Source organism: Mus caroli, chromosome 10 (assembly GCF_900094665.2).
Source record: "Mus caroli chromosome 10, CAROLI_EIJ_v1.1, whole genome shotgun sequence".
Taxonomy (NCBI): Eukaryota; Metazoa; Chordata; class Mammalia; order Rodentia; family Muridae; genus Mus; species Mus caroli.
In genome coordinates, this window is record NC_034579.1 from 27,343,306 (window position 1) to 27,356,640 (window position 13,335).

General features: G+C 45.0%; 1 protein-coding gene across 1 annotated transcript in view; it reads right to left on the bottom strand.

Annotated features, from left to right (window-relative positions):
• Rnf217 (ring finger protein 217) overlaps window positions 1–13,010 on the bottom strand; it is a 110,369-nt gene extending 97,359 nt beyond the window's left edge. The window contains exon 1 of the mRNA XM_021174324.1: window positions 11,678–13,010. Within this exon, the coding sequence (XP_021029983.1) occupies window positions 11,678–12,469 (792 nt within the window). The 5' untranslated portion in view covers window positions 12,470–13,010. The remainder of the gene's footprint in view (window positions 1–11,677) is intronic.
• Between the last annotated feature and the right edge of the window lie 325 nt (window positions 13,011–13,335).

A 13,335-nucleotide genomic window follows, 5' to 3' on the forward strand; every position in this document is an offset into this window, starting at 1 on the left:
TCTTGTGGACAGGTACCGAGCAACCCATTCTGTTCTGTTCCTCCTGCTGAACTTTGTACCTAGCCAATATCCTGCTTTTGGGAACAGGTGCGTTCCCTCAGAAACAAAGCGATTCTGCATCATCCCCCTCCCCATATCCCGCTTCTGTGGGCATAAAATCTGCCTGGGAAAAATAAAGTTTGTCAGCTTGATCAGAATTTTTTGACTTACTGTCCGTTCTTTGCGTTTCTTGTCCCCCATTCTCTCCACAGGTGGTTCCTCAGACCTTGTTCGACTGTCCCGTGAGATGGGACAATAGGCCAATATAAGACATAACTCCAGCCATAGCAAGTAGTCACATTTAAGTTTTAAATATATTGTACAAAAATATGTCAAAAGATTCGAATATTTACCTTTCTAACCTAAGCTTACCCCATTTTCAACCACTCCCTTTGGTTTTAATAAGTATTAACTAATCACGTATCAATCCTGGATGCCAATCCAAGGTGCTAGTTATGAAAATAGTGAAGATACTGAGTAGAGTCCCAGATATTCCAGAGTCAAACAGCAGTCATCCCTACAAGCATGTGTGAGGACATGCTGACAGAGTAGACTCTAAGAACACTGACAGCAAGAAAGGGTCACATGGGACTTGGCAGAGATCTGAAGGCCAAGGGAAGCTGACCACAGAAAGGACATTATGCCATAAGAGAAGACACTTGGTGACAAAATCAGGCTAAAACCATAGGCCACATCACTTACTACTGGCAGTGTTAGGAACCAAGATGTTTGTATGAGGTAATGGGAGTCACGTTCTGCAGGTTCCCAAGCAAGATAAGGAAATAGTGAGTGTTTCATTTCAAAAGACTGTTTGGGCTGCAAGGTTTGTTTCCATGTGACAAAATGCCTCAGGTTGTCAACTACTAAGAAACAAAAGGCTCGGCTAGGTCAGTTTCACAGGTTGCAGTTAGTTTCTGGTCACTGGTCCTGGTGCACTTGGACTGTAGCAGCATAGAACTCCTAGGTGGGGGTTCACAGCTGAGGAGGCTGCTACCTCAAGGCTCCAGAAAAGGGAAAACAGAGAGAGGGCAGGGTCCCAATATCTCCTCCAAACCATGTCCACAATGTTCCAACTTCCTTATCCTGGTCCCTACCACCTAAGAATGTTATCAGTTCAGAATATACTCATAAGCAGAAGAGAAGGCTCCAAAATCTGGTCCCTTGAGAAGACATTCACTATTTGAACTACAGCATTATCTAGTACAGTGTTATGCACACTGAGAACACCATTGCAAATTTATTAAATATAATGAAATAAATAAACCCACTTTATATGCACTATTTCTGTGAAAATTAGTTTGTGCAATATATATAGTGTATGTGTGTAAATCACAAGTGTACATGTTTGGGGAAGGGGGTTCCTAGCTACACGTAAGCTGGGTTTGCTACATGCTGTCACACCTAGCTTTTTACCTGGGTGCTGGAGATCCAAACTCAAGCCCTTATGCTTGCCCAGCAAGATGCTATGGAAGTGCCCAAACACAACAGAACTAAGCTCTTTATCTACATACTCTTTTATCATTAAACACAGAGCAGGAAAGGGGCAATTTAGATATAACAAAATAAGTAGAATCATCCAGAAAGATTCTTATATTGTTTTAAAGCCATAAATGAAAATAGTAGAATGCTAATTCATAATATCTAACCCGAAACTAGAAGAATGAGGAGAAACAGAAGCAGAGAGGTGCACAGCAAGGCAAGAGTGAAGGCTCTCCTCAGACATACTTCTTGTTACCAGAGGCAAAGACTCAAGAGTGCCATGGGTCTTTGAAGAACAAAAAAGGTTAACATGGCTCCAGGCTTGAGGCTACTTGAGGACAAAACTGGAAAGCACAGGAGTCAGATCACTTAGGGACAAGTACACACAGAGCTCACGCTCTACTCAAAAAGCAAGAGGCCACCAATGGTCAACTAAAAAGGAGAAAGCCAAAAGTGGCCATGGCTTTTAAAGAGCCCTCTGACTTCAGTGTTGGGAAAGAGATTGAAGACAAGATCAGAGCACAGGAATGGAGTCACCAAATCTAGGAGGAAGGCACTGAAGAGACAGCTCCACAGTTAAGAGTGTTCCCTTGTTCTTCCAGAGGACCCAAGGCTCACAACTGTGATTCCAGTTCTAGGGAATGCATACACTTTTCTGCCCCTCATACACACCTACATATATGTGATATACACTCACATGCATGCATATACATACATACACACACAGGTATACATAAATAAAGATAAAATGTTAAAGAAGATGGGGGTCAAATGGAAGGCAGGAGCAAAGGAAATGGAAGCAGAAATGAATAAACTTATAGAACTCAAAAACCACCTTAGGACATGGGGCAGAAAGAGCTGCATGCAGGAGTAGAAAGAATGCAACCCCTGAGTTTCTGAACTGGGTATGATAGATGCAAGCAGCAGGGACACCAGCTCTGGGAAGGCAGAGAACAGAAGCAGGAATTCATTTTGAAAATGTAAGATGAACTGTCTACAGGTAGGTATGGGCGGAGGGAGTATCCTGCTAGAAGTGGTCAAAAGATAGACCCTTATAGTCAAAAGTGAGGAAGAACAAGGGCTTCGGACAGTATCTTGAGGCAAAAGCATACCGAGGGCCCCTAAACCCCAAGAGTGAATGAGTAAGTATCAGCAAACACTGTGGAAAGGCTTAAGGGCCATCCGGACACCATTACTAAGAGATGGTAATGAACAAGTTTAAATAGAGTAATGACTCAAAGGAAAAAAACAGGACGGAGCACAATCAACAAAAGTGAGCAGTAAATCAAGCCGGGTTTCTAAACTGAGTTCCCATTGCTTACTCATAGTACAGGAGCCTTCCCTGCGAAGTCCCGTGGAAGTTCCCACTTTCTTAAACTGTGCAACCATGTTTCTTTTCTGTCTTCAGTTGGGAGAATTGGACTCTGTGTGATATACACATTTCCTCCCTAGAATACTCCCTTCCTCATCTAATCTGCTTTTTACTTTCACTTGGTTCCCACAGTGTGCTCTCAACACAGACAGTAAGTCCTTCCAAAGGGACGGAGCCACCTCTCAGTTCCTCACTCCGTACATCTCTCATCCCTCTCAGAGAAAATGAAAATTATTTTCAGTATTATGCCCCCAGCTTTGCCCAGGCCTCTGGTCAGCATCACCTTTTTGATTAGTTAACAAATTTAAAGGCTATAAAAGGGCTGCCGGCTCTAGAACCAAACAGATTTGAACTTAAATCCCACGTCAACATTTGCTAAGTCAGTGATTTTGAGAAAGTTATTGACTATCTCTAATCTTCAGTGTTCTCACAGAATGTCTGACTACATCGGTCCTCTACCTCAGGGGGCAGGGGGGAGGTGTCGAACAAACCTTTCATGGGGGTTTCATATCAGATATCCTGCATACCAGATATTGACATTATGATTCATAACAGTAACAAGATTACAGTTATGAAATGGCAACAAAATAATTGTATTAAACCTTTATTAAAGGGTCACAGCATCAGGAAGGTTGAGAACAACTGTCCTACTAGTTACACCTTGAAATGAAATGAGTTGTCCTATTCACTCAGACCTACTCTAATCTGAAGGCTAACTGCACAACTGCCAGTGAAAAAAGAGCCATTCACATTTAACAGCCTTGTTGGGAAAGTTGATGGTCACTTTCAGCTATTGGCCTGCTGGGATTCATACAAGAGACAGAAGATTACTCCTTCTTTCTTATATTATGTGTGCATGTGTGCGTGCATGTGTGTGTGTATGTACATAGGGGGTATATACACATGGACTTGCCTGTATATACTAGTGTGGAAACTAAAAGTCCGTATCAAGTACCTTCCACCTTGATTTTCTGTTTGTTTTACAAGATCTCTCAATAACTCAGGACCCTACCTATCTCTGCCTACCTGGGCTCCAAATTCAGGTCCTCATGCCTGTCAAGCAAGCATTGCAACCCTGGTCCACGACCCCAGCCCTCCTTTCCTTTTCAAGGTGTCTTTATTCATCTCTATTCTCAACAAACTGGCTTCTCCCTCCCAAATTCTGGTTCTTTTCTGGGACCCATACTCCATAGACATCTATGCAAATCGACAGGACCAGAGTTAGTGCTCAGCCTCCTTCTCTGTTATTCCTCTCAAGGTGACATCATTCAGGCTTCAGATATTAAATACTATCTACATATTACCAATGGCCCAATTCCTATCTTCTGCTCAGATCTCTCCTCTGGTGCCAGACCTATAGCAGTCCTTCATGAATGTCTCAGCAGCATTTTATACTTAGCCTTTCCAAGTCCTTTTTTTTCCCCAAACCTTGCCCTCCTACCATGCTTCTTCATCTTACTGAGCAGGAAACCCACTTTTCTAAATGTTCTGACTCAAATCTTGATTCATCTTTAATTATTTTACTCTCATGTCACATGCAATCAGTAAATCCAGTAAACTGTCAGCTAAATCAGTAAAATATATTCAAAATTCATACAGTTCAAAGCATACAGCTCTCTCACTTTAGCCTAAACTATATCTTTCCTGCTTGGAATGGTAATATCCTCTTCAAACTGATCTTTTTACATCTACTTGATCTTTATAACACTTTCTCCAGAGATTCTAAGTTCCTTCAAAGGAACATGTACCTGGCTACACTTCTGTTCAGTGCCTCCTTGTGGTTTCCATCATATGCAGATGAAAGAAAGGCAAGCCTGCCCACGGCCTCAAATCTCTGCCTTCTGTCATTTTACCACACCCACCAGTCCTGACATGTATCAACCACATGGGCTTCCTTGTCATTCTTGGCATACCTCTGAAACTCTTATTGCCATTTTCTGATGTGCATATGGCCTGTTCAACTGTTGGCTTACAAAGGTCTTAACTGGAAAGGGACTTTGAAAAAGAAACAACACCCTCCCAAATGATAAACTTAGTAACAATCCTCTTCTTGGTATCTACCAACTTTTCCTTGTTTCTTTTTTCTCCATAGCCCTTGTTGCCTCCAATACAGATAATAATTTACATATTATCTTCTTCATAGCCTGGCATATAAACTCCACCAAATCAAAGATTTTGTTATCTTCTTTCCTTTTATCTGGAGAGCAGGCAACAGTGCCTATAATACAAAGGGTACTAACATTCAAGTTAACTAACATGAAATGATAAACTACAGATGAGAATAATTAGAGATTAGATTTGTTCTCAGTAATTGTGAATATGTACACACATCTCAAGCACAATTATCCCAACAGAGATGATGTAAATGAAATGGTTGGAAGTTATAGAGAATGGGAGATACTGAAAATTATATTCAATAGACAGTGAGTTGTAATTTTATGACAGAACCTAATTTGAGAAGTTTCATTTTGGTTTAGCATGTAAAATCCTTCTAACAAAATAACTGTAAACAAAATAATTGCTTGTTTTAACTTAAGGGTTTGAGAGTGAAGCTTCGTGGCCAATCATATTACAGCCCTGGATTCAATCAGCTGCAGAAAAGAAAAAAAAGTTCGTTCTTTCTTTAAACACCAGGCAAAACTGTCATGAATGGATCAAAGCAAAATTAGCTAAAATCATGTTTTCTCTTAAGTCAGTGGAGTAAATATTTTAAATAAAGAGAGTACTTACAAATATTCTATTTCCAACAAATGCAACTTATTCTGAAACATGCATGTTTGTGTGTTTGTGTATGTGTATATACATATATAGGTGTATATACACATATATAAATATACATATACATATGAACATGTATATACAGATTTATTATTTTGGATTAAACATAGTAACAGGAATCATAACACATTAATAAAAGATTAGTTGGTTCCTATAGTGGTCTTAAAAGCTACCAGAGACTACGAAAAGGAGGAACAAGTACCTAATCTCTTTAAAAAGAGCTTTTAACTGAAAACAAAAATACAAGGTTATAAGATGGTTTCCTGAGACCACTTAACATGTCTACAAAGTAATGCAAAAATAGTATATAGGGTCAATGTAAGAAACTACCGCCAGCTGCCTGTCTTTGTTGTCTATCACAAATTCTTAATAAAATGCTGAGGACTCAATCTCTAGCAGAATACTTTTCATCTAGTACCTCTGGACTACGGAGAGTTTCAGGTTTAAACAATGAGCTCCATTCACTCTAGAAGGAAAATAAAAATCACACCTAACCAGGTGGCAGTAGCACAGGCCTTTAATCCCTGCACTTGGGAGACAGAGGGAGGCAGATCTCTCTGACTTTGAAGCCAGCGTCGTCTACAGAGTGAGTTCCAAGACAGCCAAAGCTATCTTGATAAACCTGAGAAACCCTGTCTTAGAATGAATGAATGAAGAAAGGAAGAAGGAAGGAAGGAAGGAAGGAAGGAAGGAAGGAAGGAAGGAAGGAAGGAAAGAAAGAAAGAAAGAAAGAAAGAAAGAAAGAAAGAAAGAAAGAAAGACAGAAAGGAAGAAAATAAATCACAGGTGTGTCAGCTGATGCAGGTTAGTAGTACTTGTAGTGTTACCTGAGATCTTTAACGGGGAAGCATGGTATAGGACTGTCCTACAGAGCCTCTCTTCCAGCCAACTGTATAAGAAGGGAAACAGCCACAGGGTAGGAGGAGCAGGGTCTGCTGGCCCCAGAGCTCAGCTGGTGATGGAAGATTACCCTGCAGAAATTAAGTGCCTGATAAAAACAGACTTCAATCAGAAAAACAAAACCAGAAACAATTGGTAAAGAGAAATAGTGCAGAAAGAGAAGAGGAATGTAAGGGCACAAGTCAGAAAGGTGTGTAGACAAATGTTACCACATCTCCCTAAATATGCACAGACAAAACACACACACACACACACACACACACACACACACACACACACACACGCACTCGCAGACGCACACACACAGAGAGAGGGAGAGGGAGAGGGAGGGAGAGAGAGAGAGAGAGAGAGAGAGAGAGAGAGAGAGAGAGATGAGAGACAGATACAGAGGCCTTAATTCTCTCTTTGGAAATCTGTAAAGTGAGTCCAAAATAGAGTTCATGCTCACATTATTGGTCACACTTTCAGAATTACCAAAACATTTGGCTATGTAGGATCTGTAACTTTACCTATGTGAAGACAATGATATTCAAACTCTGTGTTCAATAAGATAGAAATGTTTACCTGCTTTAAGGAAAAGAATTTAAGTTAAACGTCTTTACCTATGAAGACCGGATGACTTGGATTTACTAATGAGATATTTCCCTTTGGCCCTAGGTCACTTTTCTCTGGTGACTACAGTAGCAGTCATGTTAGGGCATTACCATGTAGCAGTTGTTTTCTGCACACTGTCTAGAAGAAATGTGTTCTTTGCTGCTATAAATACCCACTGGACAGGTGTACACATTCCAAGTCATAGGAATCTACCAATGTCCTGTTCTTCTGAGCAGTGTGCTAAAAGCCACAGCAGCTGCTACCTTGACCTAGTCTGTGAGTAAGCTCAATTCTTTCTTTGGGTTATCCAAGGTACTAAATGTTAATATTTCATATTTATAAGATACTGTTCTGTCTAAATCAAAATCATGAAGGAAAGATATTTGTGGGTGGTTTCTGCAAAGCCAAGATGGCAAGAGATTATCTTTCTTCCTAGAAGAACGTGGTAAAGGCCAAACAAGCTGAGAAGATCGAAACTTGGGAGAACCTGGGAAACTGGGAGATATTGCTGTTGTCCTGGGGACTGTGTTAGCCACATATGACACTGGAAAATGCACTTCTGAAAATGTACGTTCAAAACATGCATATACCTAAGCAATATAAACCAAGGTAAGGTCCACTGTCTGTCTTGGTGTACCATGACATCTAAATCAGTCAGTGCAGTGACTGGTGTTCTAATGCAGTTTAATCAGAAGGTACAAGGTAACTAAAGCACTGCAACATCACCCCAGCAAGACTTACCCTACCCTATCATAGCACGGAGATACTGCCGCTGTCTAATTGTTGTGGCCTGTTCTGAAATACTGATATGGACTTACCATCCTTGGCCACAGCTTCAGTCCCTGAAAGTCTTTGATGCTCCAAGTCTGAAAGCATTTCTAGTTCCTAAATTTCTGTCTTCTTTCAAAGAATACTGCACTGTTTCTCAGAAGAGTCCACTTAACCAGGCATGATTCCAACTCGCAATTAATATGCATTTTAATGTTTTTATAAAATGTTTAGTACTGATTTTCTTTACATTCTTAAATATGGTTAAATAATGCACTAAGCATGTGGCACAAACTCAAATACAAACACGTCACTAATAGGTCTAACACATCCTTTGCCCCATAAAGTCTTAAGAGGCCTTGAAGTCAAGGCTTGCCACATTTACTTAGAACAAAAATCTTATCAGATGAGAAAAAGAAAACATGCAACATCTCCCCTGCCTATTTTTGTTGCTGTTGTTGTTTTGTTTTTTGGCATTGTGAATCAAACCTAAAGAGTCACACACAGGCTAAGTAAACACTCCCCCACTGAGCTATATATAATTCCAACCTCCTGCCACTCCCTACCCCCAACACACACACACACACACACACACATCTTCTTTAAAATTAGAGACAGGGTCTCACTACATTGCTCATGGAGGCTTTGAACTCACAGAGTTGACAGGCAAGCCTTGAACTTGAGATCTCTCTGCCTCAATCTCCCAAGCAGCTGGGATTACAGATCTGTACCATCAGGCCTGGCTGCAACCACATATTAAGACATAGTTTCACTCCAGCACTGGTAGATTCTCCACAGATCACTGTCTACAGTTCAATTTCACTGAGGAGAAGACTTGGGCATAGATGATGGTAAAACACAGACCTCTGAATATAAAGATGATGAGATCTTAAAATTCAGGATCATATCAGAAATATTACAACCACGATTTTGTATTTTATCCAATGGAAAAAGGCTTAAGTTTGTATAAGCTAAAAGTTTGCTTAAACTCTTTTAGATTGAATGGTAAATGTAGCCTATTTTATTTATCTGCCTTAAGTGTTTATCTTTTATCTTAAATACAAAAAATGTCCAGTGCAAAATTTAGCACCTAAGCTTTCTGGGGTGACCTTAGGTTCCTTACAAATTCAGCACCTATTGAGCAAATATCTGTCATTTGCTAAATAGGCAGAAATTAACAAAATCATACAGAAACTCCTGTTTTCACAGAAACTATCTACTTAGGTACAAGATACATTAGTGCTATAGAGAAAAGCTAAAACCCAGGAAGAGACGCAGGAGTGTAGGATAAGGCTCAATCTTTAAAAGGTAGCTACAAAGTCTGGGGAAATTGTTCAGTTGGTAAGAATTTGCTGCTTACATCTTGAGGATCTGAGCTCAAATGTCCAGCATCCATATAAAATGTGAGCATGCCTGCAACTCCAACACCAGGGAGCAGGCACATTGACTCCAGAACCCATCCAGATGGCCTATGTGAAACAGTTCGTATGTGTCAGGTTCAGTGAGACACTGTCTCAAAAGGAGGAAGGAGAGAGCAGGACATCCAATATCTTCCTCCAGCCTCTGTGCAAGTGCACAAATGTGCAAAACCCATGCACACATATGTGCAAATGCATACCTACAAAGACTCTCTGTGAAGACCACAAGGATGATATGTGAATATAGATACAAAGGTGAGGTGGTAGACAGAACAAGCCAAAGGACAGGGAGGCAGATACCTAGACACAGAGAACAAGTACAGTGTCCTAAGGTACAAGCAAGCCTGCCATTCTGGACTTAATTTGTGCTGTGGTTGTTTGAAATATTGTCTATTTCTTGCTGCTGAGATTCCTGTCGGTTGCTTTGAGAGGTCAGGAACACCTGATGTCATAGATTGCAGACACAGTTCAGAGAGCGCCGTCACTTCAAAGGGGTCTGTTGTAGGTGCTGCGTGCTGTGAAGACTCAGGACTTAGCACTCAACCTGTTCCTCTCCCCCCTCTCACTGCAACTCAAAACACCAACATCCTAAAACCAACTTATGCTGACAAAAAGAAAAAGAAACTGCTTCAGAGAAAGGGCCTATTGTAAATAAAATGAAACTGTTAGGCAGGGTATCAATCCACCCGAAATACTGACCTTGAACATAAAACCAGGTGGTGTGTGTAAGAGCACTTAGTAGGTAAAGATTGGAGTTGGGCATAGTGGGACAAAGTTAATCACAGAACTCAGGAAGAGGAGGCAGTAGCTCAAAGGTTAAAGGCCAATCTGGGGGACTTAGCCAATTAAAAGGCCACCATGGGCCACACAGCAACCTCCTGCCTATGAATGAATAGATGAATGACTAAATAAATAAATGCTAAGTGCTCCTTGGTATTGGTGTTTACATCTCATTAGATGCTACTCTGTAGTGTATATTTGAAGGAATTTGCTCTCACCACGACTTCTCTGGAGCAAGGCCCATATCTTAGGAATGTCTGGATCCCACCATAAGGCTGTGCACACAGCATTATCCATACAAGGGTAATGTCATAGAAACAACCCCAAACAAGCAGCCGACATTCCTGTTTTAAATCTCCACTGGTGGATACATCCTAAAACAGACACCATGGTCTCTCAGGGGCATGTGGCTAGTCTCAGCTGCTTGGGCCGGGCTCTTGTTAGTGTAATGTTCCATTCCATGTAACGTTGCCTTTGCACTTGCAATTGGGCACACTCCACCCTTTCAGACCAGACTCCAGCAATGGAGCTACCCACAAAATACACAGGAACCACACTGTTCAGAGCCCGGTTCAAATGCCTTCAGCCGATACAGACAAACAAATCAGTGTCCAGTCTATGGAGACAAACAGGCAGGAAGGGAACAATTCAGTGCAGGGAAGATTAGAAGACACATTTTAAAAATATCTGAGCAGTGGCCTGGAAGCTGAGGTAAAGCAGCGTCTGGCACAGAAAAGCTGGCACCTGAACAGACAAGGTTTTGAAAGATGAATAGGCCTAGGACAATCAGACATGGGATCAAAGGGCATTAAGGATTGTGCAAAATGCTGTCAGAAACACCACAGACTGAAAACCATGAAGGAGGGTTTCTCAAGCTTTCCAAGAAAAAAACCAACAAGCCCTTCAGAAGAGGGTGGAGGGAGGGAAGGAAGTTCTGCGTTCTCCTGTTTGCTTAAACCTTTGGTCTCTCTGCTTTGTTTCGCTCTTTCTGTTCTGTTGCTCCCTTGAAGAGATAAAAGTACTGTGCTGGCTTAAAATTTCAGTGGAGAAAAGTATTTTAACTTCAGTGTGGAAGAGTAGGCAAGAGTATTTTGCTCTTTCTTCTTTACATTTCACTGGCTATACAAAGGCAGCGAATTTAAAAGGCAGGTTATCACAGCCCTGACATACTAATTCCAAACCTTCTCTTCACCAGCTCCACAAATATTTATTTTATGCTCACTGTCTGTTAGTTTCTGGGATGCCAGGCCTGTGAGGCAGTCTTTCTACTTTCCTCGGAACAAGCTCTTGCATGCAATCCACAGACAAAATAATCAGAGGGCAATCCACCTCATTCCTCCAGCAGCTGCCAACCAAAACCTGAATCTCAGAGCAGAGTTAACCAGCCAATAAACCAGTGTGAGTAAAATACATTCAATAACAACTAGAACACCAGCAATTGCTGGAGACCCTGGATAAGGGGACCAGTCACCTCTGTCCTTGCTAGTAAGCTTAATGCCTTGCCATGGCGATCGGGGCTGAAGGTGGGCAAAGAGTAGTGGAGAGTTACCTGAGAGCTCAGGTAGATTTTGAGGCACTCCTCGCACACCGCCTTCTTGCAGCAGGGCAGGGGCTTGATGGGTTTGTCTTCCAGGCACACCCGGCACATCAGCACCATGAGGGGCGCATAGGGGTCCCCTACTCCCCCCAGACCAGAGTAGGGTGGAGCCCCTAATAGGCCAGGCACGGAGAAGGGCTCCGGAGCCAGGTAGAACTCCAGCTCGATGCTGCCGCCGTCGGGGGAAAGGGGGTCAGCCGGGAGCGACAGCGGGGAGCTGGGGAAGGAGGGCGGCGGGCTGGCGGGAATCGGCCCCAGCGGTGCTTGAGGTGGGGACTCGGACGGCGACGGGGACTCGGCGGAGGGGGCCTCGGGCAAGTCGCTCTCCACGCAGTACACGGAGCAGAGGACTTGCGGCTTGGCGGGGGGCGGGTGTCGCTGGGCCAGCACGTCCAGGAGCAGCCCGTCGGGGGGCTGCTGGCCGGGGGGCGCCTCCCGTAGCCCCGCTCCCTCCGCCTCGCGCTCCAGCTGCAGTTCCAGACTCTGGGGGTCCAGGGGCCCGCTGAGTGGCAGTCGCGCCGGGGCCCGGTTGCTCGCAGGCTCCTGGACACTCGCGTCCACGCAGCCCGGGTCTCTGCCGCCGCCGCCGCCGCCGTTCGGCCGTGAAGAGGAGGCTGCAGCGCGCGGCCCGGCTGTCCGGACGCGGTCCCCTCGCGGCCTGGGGGACTCGGGCTGGCCCGCCGAACCTCCGCCAGAGGCCCGCGCCCCGCCGCTGCCGCTCACCGTGCTCTGCTCCTCGCCCATCGCCGCCCGCGGCCTGCGCCGCCGCCGCCCATCCAGCCGCCCGGACCCCCAGCCGGCGCCGGGCAGCGCGGGCAAGCGGCTCCGCTCCACTCGCGGCGGCCCTTCTGCTTCCGGGTCCCTCCTCCGGGGCCGGGACGCCCCAAGCGCCCTCCGGGGAGCCCGGGCTCCCGGGCCGCAGCGTGCGGGCAGCCGGCTCCTCCTCCTCCACCTCGTAGTCGTCGTCTTCCTCCTCGGCCGGCGCGGCCGGGCACCTCTTCGAGGACGCCGAGGGCCTCAGGCTGAGGGGGCCCGGCCCGCATGCACGTCGCGGCGGTGCCGCCGACCCGCGAGCCCCGGGTGGGGCGGAAGAGTTCCCGGGAGGCGGGAGGAGACGGTCAGCCCCGCGCCATCCCTGTCTCCGCGGCGGGGCGCGCAGCCAGCGATCCCGAGGGTCGCCGGGCCTGTGGCGTCACCGAGAGGTGGCCGAGCCCGCAAGCAGTGGCTGGTGTCCCCGGAGGAGAGGCGGGAGACCTCCCTCTCCTCGTGCAGCACCTAGGGCCCTGCTCCCTCCCCTCACCCCACCCCTTTGGCACACACCTCCCCACACGTACACACAGACGCGCGCGGGCGCCCACGCACACAGTCGCACGCACACAGGAGTGAGGGTGATCTAAGCTGAGCTGTGCTCTCACCCCTAAGAATTCCCACTCGGCCCCAGCCAAATGCTTAAGCGCTTGCAGGCGCCCCTTAGTGCTCTGCTTAAAGTAGAACTTCTGACAAAAACTGCTGGACCCTGGGCTCTGGACGGAGAACACGAAGTAGGGGCGATGGTGTGCGTTCTACCTGGTGCGATAGGAAGGATCTTTGAAAACCATAAATAACCCAAA